Genomic DNA, 19,511 nt, shown 5'->3' on the forward strand with positions numbered 1-19,511 from the left:
CGCCGTTGCCAGGCAACCCAGCCCCTGCCGGGTGGCCGACACGCTGCCTGTAAAAAAAATAAATTAAAAAAAAAAAAAATCTCACCTGGTGGTGGGGCCGGATCGCGGGTGGGCGAGGGGCAAGGAGTCCCCCCAACCCCCGGCGCCTGACAGCTAAACTGCTGAGGACAGTCTAAGGAGGAAGCGTTGGTTCGATGGGACACACCTCTCCTGGTTCCTGAGCGGAATTTAAAAAGAACGTCAAGGGCAGTAACTCTGGGATTCGGGGTGACTCGGCACCCCCGGCACAGGCCGCGCCACGGGGGACGGCCCTGTGGCCCGGGGCGCCGCGGATGCGGCCGCTGGTGGCGCGGGCCCCTTCGTGAGGGGGGCGGGGGCCTCAGAAGGCGCGCGCGGGCGCGCAGGACTCGGCGGGACAGCTACAGCGGGGTCCTCGCGCGCGTCCCACGTGGGGTCTCGCGGCGCCTCGCTCCGGGTTTCGCGAGATCCGGACGCGCCTCTCTGTCGACATGGCAGCCGCCAGCGGAGTGCTTCCTCAGGTCCCCGAGCCCCGGACCGCCGTCTTCAGGACCTTCTCCAAACCCCGCCCGGCCCACTCGAGGCGGGTGAGTTCTGATCCGGTTTTCTGGACGCGTTGGCTCCCGGGGGGTGGGGGGGGAGGTGGGGCCTCGGCGCGCAGGGGAGCTGCCGACCAGGCCTTCTCCGTCGGGATTCGAATTAACTCCGCGGAGTTGAGGTGGGGAAAAGTCAGACATCGGGCAGCTCGCGGAGGAGTCGCTGAGCCGCGCGTGTCTTAAGAGCCGACCGCGGCCCGCGGAGACGCGCTCGGAGGGGGAGCGGGGCGGGCGGAGGCGGGCGGAGCTGGCTGGGGCCGCCTGTTAGTTGAAGGCGGGGATGAGAGACTTGTCACTCAAAGTTAGAAACGGACTCTCGGGGCGTTGAGTCCCTTAGCAGCCCCATCTTCTAATCTTCTCTCAGCCACTCTTAAGGGTCAGTTTGTTTCGGGAATGAGGACTGGAGACTAGAAATTTCTTTGAAGAGTGTTCGAAACCGATATATACGTCGACGCGCCATGAAGGGGTGGGGGGCGGGGAAGAAAAATACAATTCATCAATGTAATATCTTCGTTAGAGAGACAAAGATGCCTAAAATTTAGCCCAAACCAGAGCAGAAAATTGGTTTTTAGGATGGCTGACTTAGCTCCTAGCTAAGAGGAGTACTACGGGACAGAAAATCTGTTGAAAAATCTTGTTACCTTAATGATCAGGAAGGAGACATTTTGCTGCCAAGGAAAGTGTGCGTATGTGTGTGTTTTCTCGAAAAACCATCATCTAAAGCCATTGAAAAATTATTTGTCAAAGTTCGGTTCAGTTCCTTTCAAGCAGTGTAGTGCCACTGAATCTCCTTGAGTTTACATAAGTTCATAGCAACTGTCTGGATTATTGTCTAGACTTTTTTCGTGGTAATCAAGTTTAGAATTTAGAGGCTTGTGAGTAAAAACTTTTCGGCTGGGCGATGTGGCTTCATCTGTACTGAAGGGGGAAGGAAGTACAAAAGAGCCAGTTGGGCACAGGGCATTTGGAATAGGACACCTGGGCTTAGATGCCATCGTTGCAACGTGCAGGCTCTGCGACCTTGAAGAAATTACTTCACCTCCCTGATCCTCACTTTTCCTACGAATAGTGTGAGAACAGTAATTTCGACTTCGTATAAGGTTATAAGTCATATTGACTCCATTTTGGGTGATAGAACTGCTCTGTCAGGTCAGTAAGGTGCTTATACCAAGTACATGCAAGGCATAGAAAACACTAAAATTTCATTGAGTGGGTTGAATAAATAAATGTAAGATATCTGGTTTTACGATTGCTTGAACCACTTTATCAAAAGGATATTGTTAAACAGCTATCTGTCTGTGTTGGCCTTGTCTGCATATTTGTTATGTCTTGAATGAGAATTCTGTGTATGCTAAACAAATTTGCTAATAGCCTGAAATTGGCATGAGTTGGAAAGACCTTGACAGCTTAATTTATGCTCTAACACTACACAGAATGTTTTTCCTTTAAAAAAAAATATATGTATATATACACACAGATTTATTGTAGGAAATTTGGAAAGTAGATTTTAAAAAAACAAACCCACATTTGCCATACTCAGAGATAACTCTGGGTAACATTGTGATGTATATCCTTCTAGAAAAGAAGCAGAACAAAATAGGGATCAAACTGTGCATGACATTTTCTAACCAAACAGGATACAGTTTCTAAATGGTGCTACAGCATTACTGTTAGAAACTAGGCTGTGGAATCAATGCTTGGCCAAAACCTTGATCCCTCAGTGATGCGGGGACAGGTCACACCCCATCGCCACCTCAGTGTTGTTACCTTAAGATGGGGTAATACCAGTACTGTATGGCCCAGTGACATCACTCATGTAGTACTCAGCGTACTGGCTGGTGCATAGTAACTTCTTACTATGCTTGTTAATATCAAAGACTGTTAGGGCTGGATGGGCCCTGGAGGTTCTCTGCCATATCCCCTCATTAGGCAGGTGGGGGAGTGGACTCAAGGACTTGCATATTTTTTAAAAGATCCAGGTATATCTTTTCTCCTCCGTGCTCAGCTGCCACCCCATGAAGCGTTCCTGTATCTTTGCCTCCCTCCCCCTTGCCGTGGGCCATGGTAGTCTTCTTGTTTTGTGCCCTTAGAATGCTTTGTTCACACCTGTTCTGTAGTACAAATACAGGTTTGGTTTGCAGTCTTACATTTTTGTCTCGTCCACTTGTCTCTGACTTCTTCATGGGCTTGTCAGATCTTTGTACCTTTAGAACCAAGCTACTTGACAGCTACTAAGTGGTCAGTTTTTTTTTAATGAATATGTTGTGTATGCTGGGGGCAAGGGGACTGGCAAGTAGAACAGTGTCCGGAGTACAGAAAAGGATCATTCCATGACGTGTTGTTCTTTCACCCTGCAAGTATTTATTGAGCACTTTGTGCCAGACACGGTCCTGTGCAGGGGATGCAGTGCTATCCAGCACAGGCTTGTGCATTTATAAAAATCTAACGGGAAAGACAGACATCACACAGCGAATGACACTCTGTATTTACCGTTCCACTGAGTGCTACAAAGGAGAAGGGTGCCAGGAGAGCCAAGGACAGGGAGCCTGGTTTGATAGGTGGGGGTGGGAAGTCTGGAAGACTCCTCTGAGGAGGCAGCAGGTGAGCCTGGCTTTGAGGAATGCGTACAAGCGGGTGGGCTGGGGCCTTGGGCTCGGGAGGAGTGAGTGCACAGGCCCTGAGGCGAGAGGAGCTCGGGGCAGCCTCAGAGTTCAAGGAAGACCAGGGCGGCAGAGAGGAAAGCTGAGGCTGGCGAGATGGGCAGAGGCAGATTCTTCATAGCTCAGGTCACACGTTCTGGATTTTAGCCTGAGCGCAATGGAAAGCCTGCCTGATACTGTGTTTAACTTGAAACACTTAGAGAGACATTGACATGGGAATAAAGAATGACCAGAGTGATAAGGGGTCTAAAGTTTGTGTCCTGTTTGGGATATTTAGTCCAAAGAAGGAGAAAAAAATTGGAATTCTGTGGTGAACAAAGGAGTGTTGTGTACAAGAGTTGGTGCCGAGAACAAACTGCAGACTAGAACTTGGATCTTTCAGGAAATGGATTTTGCCTGAATGTCAGAAAGAACTTCCTGACCCCTGGAATTTGGCTGGGAACAGAATGGGCTGCCTCGTGGGGTGGAGAACAGTCGGAGGAGGTGCAGGCAGGAGCTGCAGGGCTGCCTGGCAGGGCTCCTGTGATGGGAGGCCCACGCATGCGCAGCAGGAGAGGCCTTTAGGCCTTTTTGTGCTTCAAGAGCCTGTGATTCTATAAACCAAGCAAGATCTGCACATTTCATCCCATCTTGCAAATGATACCTGATTCTTGACTTCATCTCTTTTTAGTCTGAAAATTCAGGATTTTGTAAAAATAAATGCGACATTTGTAAAATGAAGCAGATTATCAATACTAAATGTTAATGCCAATGGTAAATATTAATACCAAATATTTGAAGTTATATATATTGAATTATCTAGCTATAGGTGCCCTTAGGGTTGCCAGGAACAGAGAACTGTTGTTAATGCCAGGTTACTCAGAAGCTGACAGTCACGGCTAAAGCAAACTGATGTCTGCACACAGAAGTCATGATCTCAAGCCAGGAGGAAGATAGCATATTCCAAGAGAAAACAGAACTCCAGAATAATAAGCCCCAGCTACTCAGGGGATATTTGTATATTCATGCGTAATGTAAATTGGAAGAGAAGGTCAAGGAAAATAGAGGAATTGGATATTCTTCTCCTAGGAGAAGTTTGGACATCATGCATTTAACAACATTCATGTTATGGAAATGAGAAGCAACAGGCAAGAAAATATCTCGTGTTGTAGCCCATAATCGGTGATCAGATGGGGAATGGAAAGGCGAGAAGCATTGGAAATAATTGCAATGGAGTTGATGGATGGAGCAGAATTCTCATTTGGAATGGAAGCTGAGAGGAGGAATCGTCTCCAAACCCCCTGAATCTGGGGGAGCAGCATGAGGGCAGAGAATGACAGCCATCCGAGCGCTCGGGCTGGGTGGTGATGAAGGTTTCCACTTCCTGGGCACGTGTAGTAACCGATGGGCTTTGTTGGTGGAGAGAGGCAAGATTCATCGCTTCTCTTCCCCATGCTTGCTGTGTAAATGGATTCCTAGGGATTTGGATCACCTTAGCTGCACATTTCACTAGGTGGGTCCTCCCTTCCCTGCAAACAGACTCCAGCTGTTAACATTCAGCCTGAAAAATGTCTCTCCCTTGATGATCTTTGAGGAAGTGAAGGTTAAGACGATTGGTAAGGTCTGGTAGATGTATCAGCTGAGATTTGTGGGTTGTTTTTTTTTTTCCCCTTTTGGGGAAAAAAGGACCTAGTTAAAGAATCTGATTGCAGACCCTAAACTGTTGCTTGACATATGGGGAGTAATGATCTCCGCAGGGAGAGATGCAATTCTGTGGGCAGTCAGGCTTCACTCTGAGGTCTGTCTTCATGGACTGACGCATCTCTTGTCGCTCTTTCCTTTTGGGAACAACGCAGCAGCCAGCGGCCACCAAAAGAAAATGCCAGGCGTCCAGCGAGGCTCCCCCAGCGAAACGGAGGAGCAAAGCCTCATTTCTCCCGGCCAAGAAAACTGCCGCGAAAGAAACTCGCAGGACCTTGAAGGGGAAGGCGCAGAAAACGTTTTCTCCCAAGAAGTCTTCAGCCGGTGCGAGTGATGGAGACCAGGAACGGAAGCCGGGCATTAAGACTTCATCGCTGTTTAAAAACAACCCCGAGATTCCAGAGCTCCCCAGGTATGTCCAAGGATAGACGTCCTGTGAGAATGAAAGGAGTTAAGTGTCTTCTGCCTTTTTCTTTGTCTCTTGGAACTGATGCCTGAATCTTGTTCGTTATTTGCAGACCTGTAGTAAAGCAGGTGCAAGAAAAGGTGTTCACTTCAGATGCTTTTCAAGCCCTGGACCTCCACCCACATCTCGTAAGTATCCCTCCTTGTTTTCTGGGTGTCTCGATTTTGGGGGTCTGTTTGTTCATTCAGAATATCTGTGAAGTGACAGTTCTAGGAAGAAAAAAAATCAAAGAAGGGTTATGTCTGCTCCAGGTTACCCAGCCAAACTCAGATTGATAAGACGCTTTTCTAGGACAGTTACGTGAGCTTAGGAGTCTGTTCACTGTCCTCACCCCCACCCCAGCCCACCCCCCTTTTTTGTTTTTTGCTCACCTAACTCACTTTAGGACGGGGACTCCACTTATCTGACTTGAAGACCACCTCATAATTACTGGATAAATATGGCATCAAGACTGTTTTGGGTGGCCAGTGTCACAGTGACCCTAGGAGAGGGAGATGAACTGTCATCTTGCTATTAATGGAGTTATAAAGAACTGAAGGAAGAATGGTCTTTTTGAACATGAACACTTAAAAAAAACCAAACAACCATGAATGAGTGTTCAGTCGTGTTTATGAGTAAGGCAAGAAAAATGCATTCACTTTTAGGAAGTCCAGATTTTCTTGGCTCAAATGGTCGTGGCTTTACCTGCTTCTTCTTTCGGGCAGGTTACCTGTGCTTGCGTTCTCAGCACAGAGTGCAGCGACTTTCCAAGCCTGGGTATTGTGCATACTGGGAGACGGGGCCTCTGTGTCTCAGGAGCTGCCCCGTGTGTTGTAGGATGTTTGGCAGGTCCTGTGCTCACCCGATGCCAGGAGCATCCCCGCCCCCCAGTTGTAACCACCAGCAGTTGCCACACGTCCTGGGCAAGCTGGCGGGGAGGCAGTGTGCAGAACCACCCCTAGTTGAGAACCATTGGTTTGGGACAGGCTGGCAGGGGGGCAGTGCACAGAACCACCTCCGGTTGAGACCTATTGGTTTGGAGGAACCAAATGATTGGATGTGATCATCAGTTTTTACCCCAGTATTTTCCCCTTCTTTGTATCCTTATTTACATTAAATATATTTATACCAAAAAAATTAGATAAAGGAAAGTATTTATTTATTTATTTTTTGTCTTTTCTCTTAGATTTCCACAATAAATACAGTCTTACAAATGTCTAGTATGACCAGGTAAGAGTTCTGGGTCACTTGATTTTCTCAGGATTTAATTGGGTATAAGCAAATGAAATCTGAATTGTCCCTGGAGGACAGCAAACTCATGTCTTGGCATTAGAGAGCAATGCCAGGTTATTAACCCCTAAGGGCTTGGTAACCACTTGGCTTCCCTACGCAGTACATGGGACTGGGTCTCCATCCCTGCCACCCTCCGCTCTAAACTCTTAAGAGGTCTCTCGTCCAGAGGTGGTCTGCATGGGATGCCACTGTGGTCCGTGCTGCCCGAAAATAATTTGTCTAAAATACAGAATTTATCTTGTCATTTCTTAGTAGTAAGAAGTAGAGTCAGCTACAGGGTAGGAGTAAATACTTGGTTGGATATAATGGGATGCTGAAAAAAGATTTTGAATGTTAGTGACAACTCCTGGAAAATGGAAATGGAGTAGTGAGAGGTATGGAGCAAAAATGACACCCCCCCTTGAGTATGTGTGCTTATGTATGTTTTAATGTCACCTTTCACTTAAAAGGACCTGTTAGTAAAAGTATCAAAGGAAAAATGAGCTCCTTTGTTACTGTTTTGTTCAGTTTTAGCAATCAAATGTGATTTCTATATCCTTTCAGTTTTTTACTTTTATTGAAATATAGTTCGTTTATAATGTCTTAATTTCTGCTGTTACAGCAGAGTGATTCAATTATATATATGTATATTCTTTTTCATGTTCTTTTCCATTGTAGTTTATCACAGGACATTGAATATAGTTCCCTATACTATGCAGTAAGACCTTGTCATTTTAGTTGTTTGTTTTTGAATACACACCTGGACACACATCTTACCATGTCCGTGGCAGTCATATTTGGTTTTCTAGAGAATGGGCAGCAATTCCTGGCTGGCTGTGGGGCTCACGAGTCCCCCTTTCCCTCTTCTGCTTGGGAATCTTTCCATAACGACTTATTGCTTCGTATTCCTTGGTTCAGAAGATAGAGTACGTGATGTGCTTCGTAGTGGCTCCAGCTTGTCATCACGCCTGTTGCATTTTTCTTTTTAATTAGTGTATCATACCAGCCAATCTCTGGGTTGCCTCAACATTTTCAGCCCTAAAAGTTCCGAAAATTTAGCTAGGGTTTTGCCCTTCTAACCATCAAGGGCTTCTCAGCCTTTCCTATGATTGTTCAGGTGACCTCCAAGGTGACATAGAGCGTGGGGCAATTGCATTCTATGGATCTTGTGTCTCTGCCTGTAAACCTGGGTGGGTAGTACATCGTAGATAAGCATGTGCTCTTTCTTCCGGGCGGCCCAAGCGTTCAGAAGCAGAGCATCCCCGTGTTGCTGGAAGGCAGAGATGCCCTCGTGCGATCCCAGACGGGCTCAGGTCAGTCGTCACTTGATTTCTGCCCTTCCTCCACGGTCATGTGGTGAGCTGTCTGTTGATGGTGGTGGCTGCTTTGTTTGGTAGGGGGAGGGGAGGCCATGCTTGCTTCTGATCAGAGCCCTGAAAGGAAGGGGATGATCAGTGGGACCACAATCAGGAATGATCAGAAAGGAGTCAGGTTCCACGGTCATTTCTCGGCGCCCCTTCCAGGGCTCCACCTGGTCCCACCATCTATGGCCAAAGCCGTCCATCTTCACTCCAGTGGCAATGAGTATTTTTTTCTGGTGTTAAAACACTCTTGCCATGAGCACACACTGATCAGAGATGCCAGTTGTTGTGCTCAGTCACAGAACACTGGTTTTGTTCCAGAACAGTCTGGAAGGGCTTTTCTGACCTCTTAACGCCTGTAAGAGAAGGTCAGCTGTCCTTTCCTCCCCTGCTCAGCCACTGTCTGGGTGGGTGGAAGCCCACGGGTTTTGCCATCTGTGGTTTCTCCTTGGTTTCTGGAGGCCAGCTCTGGGCTTCCAACTGGCTCCTGACCGTGAAAGCACCGCAGAGGACACTTCTGCCTTCAGAAGCTCCTTTGAGAGGTTGAGGGTGACCCCGGGGAGGGGAGCTTCTCTAGTTTCTAGGGACATTCACTGAGCTGAGCTTCTGTGAGACTTGGGAAGCATATCATTGTCTCCTTTGTTAGACGTTAAAGGAGCGAAACTGCAGGTTTATTAGAGGCACTACATTCGCAGAGCACAGCTAGGAGCTGTGACAGACAGGTGACTTCTGTTTTCCCCTGAATGTGAGTGCTCTTTTCCTATCCCCAGACTTCAGGGCAGTGCCAGTTTCCTTTACTATCTTTAGTTTTCTGACGTCCTCAGACTCTGGTTTTAATTCCTCTTGTTCTCTTTTAAAAGGTAAAACTCTTGCCTATTGCATCCCTGTGGTCCAGTCTCTTCAAGCAATGCAATCCAAAATACAGGTGAGTAGGAAGGCTGTCTTTCTGGGAGTTCCCTGGCAGTCCAATGGTTAGGACTTGGAGTTTCACTGCCAGGGGCCTGGGTTCAGTCCCTAGTTGGAGAACAGATATCCTGCAAGCTGCTTGACAAGGCCAAAAAACAAAAGAAAGTGCATTTTTTCTGTTATTGTTCATGGTGCATATGAAACCATCAAACTGAACCAAAGCAGTAAAATCTTTTCACTTAGCTTTGTTTTCCTACCTCTGTTTAATTCATTTACTAAGTAAGCATGTTGCCTCTCAAGATTGTGCCCAGAGTGAGGGATAGAATAAAAAATAGAACAAATAGTAGACAACTGTAACAGTCATTCTAGCAGGTCTACTAGGGAACATTTGTAAGGTGCTACCCGTGTGTCAGACATGGTGCTGAATGCTTTGCTCGTGTTATCTTCTTGGCTTGCTAACTGCCCTAATCGCACTGAATTGGAAGGAATTATTGTTACGTCAATTTGGAAAAGAGGCAAGGAGACTTGAAGTTAACTACCATCCTAAGGCCATGCGGGGAGCGAGCCTGAAGTTGGGTCTCCACCTCCATTCTCTTTGGCTCCAGAGGCCAAGCTTTCCTTCCCAGAAGTGGTTAGCACTGTATTAAAAACAGGGATTTGGCATGAATGGTAGAACTGAAACTAAGCACCCTGCTAGTGAGTGTGGCAGCTGGGCCGCCTTGCGTTTCATAGTTCCTCAGGTCTCTCTTTAGTTGTGAAAGACACTTGGCAGAGGGGCCAGGACTAGGTTCCTTGGGTCCCGAGGAGGCCACGTGACTGCCGTGCTCTGTGGGCATCATTATCATCTCAGAACCCAACCTGGAATCTCACGAATACACCCTGGTCATTCTGAGCTGAGAGGAAATGCTGAGAGTAGAAATGGAAGTGGAGTGGTTCACAGGCAGATGAGAAGAGCTGGTTGGTCATTTTTTTCCTTGGTTTGGGCATGCAGAATTGGATGTGTGTCGAGCCTTCCTGTTATTGCAGTGACGAAATGAATCATGATAGTGTTGGGTTCCAGTCCACAGTCTAAAACAGATACCCTGAGTCCAGACTGGCACAAACAAATTACTGGCTAAACAGATGGGACGGGGGACGCCCTTCCTTACAGTAGGATTCCAGTGGATTCATGTGGGACATCATCAGGTAGCAAATACCGCAGTCATACTGCTTCAGGCAGGAATCATCGGAGATGCAAGAGAGTGGATTAAGGTGTGATATTTACTCATGCAAGTTATCTTTCTAGGAAATAGAGGAAAAAATGGTACCTTTATGGTGGGGAGCCTGGCTGTCACCACCTCAACCATGTGGTCACGGGGGACCTCACCTGTGCTGGGTTGTGTTGGCTGCACAGGTCTCCTGCTAGGGGTATGAAGGATGAAATTGTACTTCCCTGGTTTTCTTTCATATATATTTTTTTTTCTTTTAATTTTCATATGTTTTTGTTGTTTGTTTGTTTTTGGTTGTCCTGGGTCTTCATTGCTACACCGGCTTTTCTCTAGTTGCAGCAGGTTGGGGCTGCTCTCGAGGTGCAGCGTGAGGGCTTCCGTAGTTGCAGCTCCCAGGCTCTAGAGCATGGGCTCCGTAATTGTGGGGTGTGGGCTTAGTTGCTCCGTGGCGTGTGGGGTCTTCCAGGGTTAGGGATTGAGCCTGTGTCTCCTGCATTGGCAGGTGGATTCTTTACCACTGAGCACAAAGGTTTTCTTGCCAAAAACGCACACTTCTAATTTGATCACAAACATCAAATAAAGCCAAGTCAAAAGACGTTCTACACAGCAACTGGCAAGTACTCTTCAAAAGTATTAAGGTCACAGAAGACAAAGATATACTAAAGCTCTACCCCAGAGTAAAGGAGACAAAAAAGACATGACAGCTGAGTGCTATGTGTGGCCCTGAATTGGATCTGAGTCTGGAAAAAGGCGTGTTAGAAAATCAGTTAACAAAATTTGAAGAAAGTCGATAGATTAACTGATAATATTGAATTAGTGTTAATTTCCAGTGTATCAGGTTGGCCCAAAGGTTTGTTCAGATTTTTCCATAAGATCTTAACATAATGATTTTGAGAATCAATGTCATATAAGGAAGCTGAGAGGAGGGGGTAAGGGAGTTCTTTGAACTATTTGTGTAGTTTTGTGTAAGCCTGGAATTATTTCAGAATGAACATGTTCAAATTTATTTAAACTTTATTTAGATGATTTTAAGTCAATAAAAAAAATCCTACACAATCATTCAAGTGATAGAACCTTATGTAGGGATATTTTCTTCAGTTCCTATTCGTGAACTTGATAGGCATTCTTGCCATGTTAAAAAAGGGAGGTTATAAAGCAGTATGTGTAGTGAGAGTCCAGTTTCATAACTAATGGTCGTGTAAATGCACACATATATGTGCATGCACACTCAGAGATGAGAAAGATACTTTTGAAACTAATACTGGTTTTCTCTGAGGTGGATGAGTGAGAACTCTGTTTCCTGTGGATGACTGGTGTTTTCTTTCACTGGGTATTTTGCAGTGCTGGGGTTCATACAAGGGGCTTTCGCATTGTACCCGGTACGGGTTAGGGAAGAAATATGAATTATTAGGCAAGTGTGGTAAAGTCTCAGCCCTTTAGATACTCCAGGAGAACATCTGTAGACAGTGGAGGGTTTTTTCCTTCTTGGAAAGTTGCAGGGTTTGGGCGTATATCTGAGCTGGCGTGGGTCCCACAGTTCCAGCGCAGCTGACTCATTTCCTGGACCCATGAACTAAGGACAGCAGAGATGCAGTTGTGTTCCTAGAGTGGGCAGCATGGTGGGGCTCTGCTCAGAGCCTGGGTCTGAGTGAGACGTTGAGCACATCATTCCATCCCTGTATGCCCTAGAGGTGGATCACAGGGAGCCTGTGTCCTGAGGTTGCCAGGATTAAGGGAGGCGTTGCACCGGGAGAGTGGAGCCCTGCTTCCCCGATCCTGGCAACAGTACCTGCCCACTCAGTGTCCTCCTCGTCGTCAGCAGCGTGGACTTGTATGGAGGGCAGTGTTCTGAATTGCTTATATTCAGAGCATTAACCAGCCGTGTATGTCATTGCTTTTATTTACTCAAGTATTTTTTTAATATCAGTAACAGCTCGTTCTATTAAAGATGGGAGTATTCTGTAGAAACGGTTTTCCAAGCCCAAATTTTTTTCAAGTAACATTCGGTATAGGCCCTTGTGGTTCAATGTAAACGGATCTGGCCTGTTAAAAACCCGTCTGGAGGGAGCAGCAAATTCAAGGCATCCAGCAGAGTCTTCAATTACTGTAGTGATGGGATGAGAATGGGCCAATTTTCTGTTTCCGCACTTTCAGCTCCTTGGGCGCTCTTTTTTTTTTTAACATCCCATCCATGCTTCCTCACTCACTTCTGCCCTGCGAGGAACTGATTGTTCTTTCTTCTTCTCTGTGTAGTAACACCTTTTGAAATGTCAGAATCTCTAACGCTGCAGTGTTGATACCGTTGTACTAACATGTTTACCGTTCCCGCCCAGGCTTCAGCACCGTCTTGCAAAGATGTCGAATACAGACACCTCTAGTTTGAATTCCAAATCTTTTTCTCCTTGTGGGTAAATATTTCCTATGCAAAACATGAAAACCATCCTTGTAATTTAATTTGCCACTAAATCTGTGCTTAGCTTCTACACTAGTGTGTGTTTTTTTTTCCCCCAGGATTTTTTTTTTTTGGATGTGGACCATTTTTTTAAAGCTTTTATTGAATTTGTTACAATATTGCTTCTGTTTTTCTCTTTTGGTTCTTCCGTGAAGGCATGTGGGGTCTTAGTTCCCTGACCAGGGATGGAACCCACACCCCCTGCATTGGAAGGTGAAGTACTAGCCACTGGACCATCAGGGAAGTCCCTAACAGAGTTTTGGTTCCTCCCCTACGTATCCCAGCACTTTGGAGGTGCAGGGCACCACTGGACCCTTTTCAGATTACTTTGTTTTTTTCTATCATTGTTACTGTTATTTATGGATATAATGTATATGTTAAAAAATTTTCTTGAAGAGTACCAAAGAACATACAGTGATCAGTGAGTCGTTCTACTGCCCCTTGGCCCAAATGGCACAGCTCTTAGGATAGTTTGGTCCTTATCACCAGCCTCTTGTTTTATCCTCCCAGGGATATTCTTTGCATGTAACGTAAATCTGAGTATGCATAGTTCTGCCCCCTTTGGCTGAAGCTTTTGTTTGTTTGCTACAGAAATGGTTGCTTGCTATGCATCATTGTGCCTTGCTTTTCTTCACTTAATATGTTTTGGGGATGGTTTCTTATCATTACTATGTTGACCTGCTTTGTTTTTTTTTTTTTTGTGGCCGCCTAGTTTGTGCCATATATGTTTGTACCATAAATTATTGAGTCATTCCCTCATTGATGGAATTTATATTATATTCAACATTTTGCTACAAAGCAATTAAATAGCTTCTTTACACACACTTATGAATCTTTTTGAGAAAGTCTTATAAATGGAATTTGTATTTTTATTTGGTAGATAATGCCAGAATTGATCTTAAAAGGAGTTACACCAATTTCCATTCCCACCAACAGTGTACAAGAGTTTCTGTGTCCCTGTGCCTTTATCAAAACTGTCGGCTGTTTTATTTTTGCTCATCTGACAGGGGGAAAATATTGTGTCATAGTTTTAATTTGAATTTCTCTTGGGAATAAAGTTGAGCATCTTTTCACATGTTTAAAAGTCGTATTTTGAGTTATTATTTCCGTAAATTAACTGTTAAGCCCTTCTCCATTTTTCTGTTTGAGTTGATGGTCTTTTTTATTTTTTTTTAACTGAATTACAAACCTTTATAAACTAAGAAATGGTCCTTTCTCTTATGTATGGCATGTTTTTCCCAATGTTATTTGATTCAACTTTGTTTACGTATTACTTTTTCATTCTGAAATTTTAAATTTTTTATGTAATAAAATTCTTCATGTTTTATAGTTTCTGAGTTTTATGTCATCTGTTAAAACGGCCAACTTAACTCCAACTTTATATTTCTAGCTTAGTTTTAAAAGGGCATTTTCATTGTGTCTTTTCATTGCTGATATAAATTGCCCCTTACCATATTTCCTGACTTTTTATATGTATTTGATTTAATTCTGTTCTGTATTTGCTATTATAATCTCTTATGTGCTAGCATCAATTTTCAAAATACTACGAATTTAAGTTGTTTTAACATTTGATGTTCAGAAATATCTTGATTATTCTTGCACATTTGTTTTTCCATGTGAACTTTGAAATCAGCTTATCTGGTTATGTATATTATTTTTTATGTGCATGTATATGTATATTTGTGACATTTTTTTCGGTATTATATGTGCATAAATATGCATGTTCGTGGCATTTTTATTAGAATTGCATTACATTTATGGATTGATTTAGGGAGATTAGCTTATTAATAATATTGAGTCTTCTTATTCAAGAATCATTTATTTAAATTTTATTTTATGTGCCTCAGAGATATTTAAAATTTTTTATTGTATTTTTGTGTAGTTTTTTTGTGTTGGGTTTTTTGTTTGTTTGTTTTGCTATTCTAAACATGGTTTCATCTAACTTTCTGCATTGGAAGGTTATTGATTTTTATATATTAATTTTACATTCAGCTAGTTGACTAAATTGTCTTTCTATAATAGATTTTCAAGTGATTTCTTAAGCTTTTTTTTTCTTTAGGATAAAATATCATCTGCTAATAATGACAACTTTACTTCCTACTTTCCAGATTCATGCATATTTCTTTGTCTGATTGCATGGGTCAGAACTTCTAGATCATTGTTCCATGATAATGGGCTTCCCTGGCAGCTCAGAGGATACAGAATCCCAGGGAGACCTGGGTTCGACTCCTGTGTTGGGAAGATCCCCTGGAGCAGGACATGGCAACCCACTCCAGTATTCTTGCCTGGAGAATCCCATGGACAGAGGAGCCTGGCGGGCTACAGTCCATGGGGTCGCAAAGAGTCGGACACGACTGAGTGACTGAGCGCAGAAGCACAGTGGACCATCTTATCACTTTCTTTAATAAGACTGCTTCTGATGTTTATAAGTGGCTACCCTTAATATCTGTCCAGATTCCTATGACCTGTGTTTATCCAACTCATGGCATTTCTTTTCTTCTGTTCAACAGCGTGGTGATGGCCCCTATGCTCTGATACTAGTGCCAACAAGAGAGGTAAGCTGTCCCATTTTCGGGATGTGTGCTAATCAAGTTCTTGCGGCAATATTGTTGAATACATTTCAAGTGTTTTGACTATTTTTCTCCCTACTGCACCAATCACCATACTCTTTTCCTTTGCCAGGGAACCATCCTCTGGTTCCTGACAAGAAGAAAAATTCGAATAGTCTTAGAAACCAGAAGTTTTTTATTTTGGAGAAGTGTTTCTCTGTTATCTAAAAACTAATGACATTATAGATATCTTTTTAAAGGAATTAAAATAATTGCATTTTTGTACATTTTTTTTCTTTTACAACTTAATTAAAAATTAAAAGCAGTTGACCCTAAAAATGAACCTTTTTTTTTTTCAAATTATTACTTGTTTCTGAAAGTTAAGCTTTTTGACATTTTTCTTCTTTCTTGGTAGAAATCTCTTCTATCCGATTTATTTTATTTGCCTATGGAGGCAATTTCAGATCAGGATGTGTGTTTCCTGTATCAAATGCCAATCACTTCCTTGCAGAGAACAGATCTCGGCGATGGAGGTTTCAGCCCAGCCTTTTGTACAGCCTGCAGTACCCTGTCTCAGCTCCATCCAGTGAAGGAGCAGGCATGGAGCTATTTAAATTTTTACAGCGGCAACCTCAGCTGCTTCCCTGGGATGCTTCATGAATACTAAACACATGGAAACTGTATCTTCCTTGGATAAAGGGATTACGTAGAGGCTTTGTTGATGGTTGTTAATGGCTGTAACCTACATTTATTTTCTCTGGTTTCCACTGGGTTTGTTGGTTTCTGTGTTATTTCTGCCCACCTTGAATAAACTTGGGAAATGATCATGTCTGTCTTTAGCTGCTGCTCTGCCCTGACATACCCTTGGGAAATAGTCATGTCACCTCTACAGCAGCGACCCCAAGGCTAGCCTGTTGCGTCACCATACCCCTTCACGCATACTACATTCTCGCTCTTGCCAGAGGGAGCCAAATTCAGGTCTGCTATGCTTCGTTTTCTTCCATCTTTGTGCACCACAGGCTGTACCTCTCTGCACGGTACTCTGGGAATTTGAGCCAGCAGAGGGAGCACAGAACACTGTTTGTGTGTGTCCAAGAAATAGATTCTCCAAACTGACAGGTTTCAGCATCAGCCTAAGAACATGATGTATTTCCCAAGTAGATTCTGTGTCTAGGACTTTTTTTAATCCTAGCTTGAGGTCCTAGGTTGCATCCTTATCACTTCACACTGTCTAAATTTTTAAAAATAAATGAAAAGGAAGGGAGGGCTCTTGCTCATCATTTCTCACTTTTTCCTGTTTACAGCTGGCTCTGCAGAGCTTTGATACTGTCCAGAAACTGCTTAAGGTAAGGCAAGCCACGAGTTCAGCTTCGTCTTTTTTTCCGACTTTTTGGGGAAAGAGATCCCAGTCTTTTCTTCATTTTCAAAGAGTGAGGAGTCACTCCAGTGTCCCTCCATTCCCTGGTTGTCTCTGCTCTCCCCAGGCACAGTTTGCAGGTTTCTATTGCTCTAAACCTTATGAATCACTGACTCCTAGCTTAGCGAGTTTACTAGTGTTTCCTTACTTCCATCCCTATAATCTATTCATCGTAGTCACTAGCAAGCCACCTACAGAGCTTCACAGGCACAACCATAAGGTGATCCAGTGAAAGCAACTTAACAGGCTGCAAGCAGGGTTTGTTTCAGAATGAAGAGAGAGAAAGTTTCTGAGTCAAAGCCTGCCCGCCCTCCAGATTATCATGAGAATTGATCTCTCCTTTTCTTTCATCATGGGTGGCAATGAGGAAGCATTGTATTTGGGTTTGATCTTAACCAAGGAAAAAATAAAAAAGGCAATAGACTCACTGAAATGTGTTTTCAGTTCAGGCTCTATGGGGAAAGGCAGAGAAGCTCCTTGGCTCATTTAAAAAGCTCATAGTCCTCTCTTGCAGCGTCAGAAGCTAGTTGAATAGTTGTAATTTAAGTTAGTGCTGATAACCACGGGCCTGGCCATGCCTTGGAACTGTGTCTGTTCAGTATTGCCTCCTGTACTGAGAAGCTCTCCCTCCCAACTTCCTAAAGGAACAGGAATTTGCAGTTAGGCTCTGTTTTCTGTAAACGGGACTTCACGTTGATTTTGGTCTGATGTCTTTCTGTAGCCATTTACCTGGATTGTGCCTGGAGTGTTAATGGGAGGAGAGAAGAGAAAATCAGAAAAGGCCAGGTAGGGAGAGTTTTGTTTGTTGTTAATTCCTTTTTCAATCTGCCCTATCTTCCTCTTCTGTAAGACTCTGGCCCTTCTCAGCCTGGGGAGAGCCTTGTCCCAGACGGTGGTTCGTAGTCCCAGGATGTACGGACAGCTCGAGTCCCCGTGAGGGGTCATTCTAGACAGTGCTGTTTGTTTTAAATATTGATGAGCCTACTGGTGGCTCCCTTTTGATGTGATCAATGACAGCTCCTTATCTTCTTAACTCGCACCCTCAACCCCTCCCATCCCCTAATATTCATGGTCCCCCTTGCTAAGGATACATCCCCTCCTTAGGCTCCCTTTTGTGACATTGGGAGTTTGGGAATTTGTTGTTTGATTTTACAAAAACAAGATTATAAACCTACATGATGCCTTACCTCTTGCTTTTTATACCCAAATACATTTATTTGTAATTCTGTGTTAGAATTGGTCATGGGTGTCAGTAGAAAATTGTTGCAAGTACATCCCAAATTGTCTGCATTCTCTTGCAGACGCTTTTATTTGTTGTTGCCTCATGCTTAGTAGTTATGTCCAACCCTGTGTGTGATGTGTAACCAAGGCGCAGACACTAAACGTGAAACCTTCAAATATTGGCTGGGATGAGAGTCCATTCCACGTAGATAACAGCAATGGTGCCGCAAACGATATGGAAGATTTTTTCTTTTTCTTTCACATTTAAGAAGCTGGCTGGCGTGGTGCGTGCACTAGTGTGAGGACCCCTGGCTCGCTCTGTGTTTTTGTGCCGTTAAGTGAGGCTTTTATTTTCAAGCTTTCCTCATAGTGTTAGACAGTTATTGGAGCTCCAGCCATTATATCTAGCTTCCGGCCATACCTCCTCCTTCTAAAGGTACTGATAGGATTTGCATGTTTCCTTTCTCCACGTATCTTATTGCTAGAACACAGGCATGTGTCCACTTAACGATGAGGACAGCTGGAAAATGAACTCAGCTGAAAACTATGCTTTTATTACTGTGGGCTAAGGGGGTAAGGATGTCTGGGGAGTAAGAAGTTAAATTTGTTCTTCCTAGTCAATGGGGCAAGGTGAGGCACGTTGCATGGAAGTTGCAACAAGGATTCAACGTAAGAAACCTTCCAGCCACTAGAGCACACTGACACGGGATGACTCATTCACGCAAGGGATTCCCTAGCACAGGCGAGGTGACAATCTGGAATGTTCTAGAAAGCATCTGCCGGTCAGATAATGGGCATTGGGTTATATAGTAAAGATTCGTTTGAGACTTAAGGTTTTACGATTTTAATAGAATTTCAGCACTTACAGTTACTTTCTGCAAGATAGAGAAACTGCAGAGAAGAATGAGAACTTAAATATATTTTTGTATCTACCTGTTGTTATGTTTGTCGTGACTCAAACTCTGGCCATGAATCTGTCCTCCTTAACCCTTCCGCTGTGTCTTCTGTTGATGCAGCTCCATCAGATTTACTTTCTGTTGTGATGTATACTTTTAAACAGGCTCCGAAAAGGAATAAATATCCTTATCTCCACTCCTGGGCGCCTTGTGGATCATATAAAATCCACCAAGAACATCCATTTCCGTCAGATTCGTTGGCTGATTCTGGATGAAGCAGACAGGTGAGCCCTTCCGGGAAGCATGAGAGGTGAAGGGAAGTGTCTGTTTCTGGGTCTTCACTGAAACTTCTGGAGCCCTGTAGCATTCCAGGTATTCATGGAGATTAAAATGCCTTCTTTGAAACCACAGAATCTTGGATTTGGGTTTTGAAAAGGACCTCACAGTGATCCTCAACGCTGTGAATGCCGAGTGTCAGGAACGACAGAACGTCTTGCTTTCTGCGACGCTCACGGAAGGTGAGTTGAAAAGGAACACTCTGTTCTCAGTGAAGAGGAGGGGCTAGACGTGAGCTGCCCCTCAGTTGTCTTCCTGCCTTGGTTCTCGGCCTCAGTGTGGGGGCCGGGGAGGCAAGGAGGAAGACGCTGTGAGAGGACTGCTCTCCAAACCGCATGTCCTGCGTGCCCCGGCCTCCTCTCCCCACCATCCTGACTCTCGGGTCCCTGGTGTCTGAGGAGAAGGAGAAAGGGCAGGTCCCAGGTCCAGCATCCTCGCGGGAGGGAGAGGCTGCTGGCACTCAGGTCGGTGTGGAGGTAGGACGAGGCTGGTGG

The 19,511-nt window shown here is 44.5% G+C and overlaps 1 protein-coding gene across 2 annotated transcripts in view; it reads left to right on the forward strand.

Moving 5' to 3' along the window:
* Positions 1-292: 292 nt before the first annotated feature.
* DDX31 (DEAD-box helicase 31) overlaps positions 293-19,511 on the forward strand; it is a 74,332-nt gene continuing 55,113 nt past the window's right edge. Inside the window, exons 1-11 of one of the 2 annotated variants that reach the window (XM_055399069.2) lie at positions 293-605; positions 5,113-5,366; positions 5,473-5,548; positions 6,586-6,629; positions 7,914-7,984; positions 8,893-8,957; positions 15,109-15,153; positions 16,452-16,493; positions 17,286-17,350; positions 18,846-18,965; positions 19,093-19,199. In XM_055399069.2, the coding sequence (XP_055255044.1) occupies positions 510-605; positions 5,113-5,366; positions 5,473-5,548; positions 6,586-6,629; positions 7,914-7,984; positions 8,893-8,957; positions 15,109-15,153; positions 16,452-16,493; positions 17,286-17,350; positions 18,846-18,965; positions 19,093-19,199 (985 nt within the window). In that variant the 5' untranslated portion in view covers positions 293-509. Of the gene's footprint in view, positions 606-5,109; positions 5,367-5,472; positions 5,549-6,585; positions 6,630-7,913; positions 7,985-8,892; positions 8,958-15,108; positions 15,154-16,451; positions 16,494-17,285; positions 17,351-18,845; positions 18,966-19,092; positions 19,200-19,511 lie in introns of both variants that reach the window. The other variant, XM_055399068.2, reaches the window with a different exon arrangement.

The sequence above is a fragment of the Moschus berezovskii genome, chromosome 11 (genome assembly GCF_049115385.1).
Source record: "Moschus berezovskii isolate FMDL1 chromosome 11, NW_MosBer_1.0, whole genome shotgun sequence".
NCBI classification, from domain to species: Eukaryota; Metazoa; Chordata; class Mammalia; order Artiodactyla; family Moschidae; genus Moschus; species Moschus berezovskii.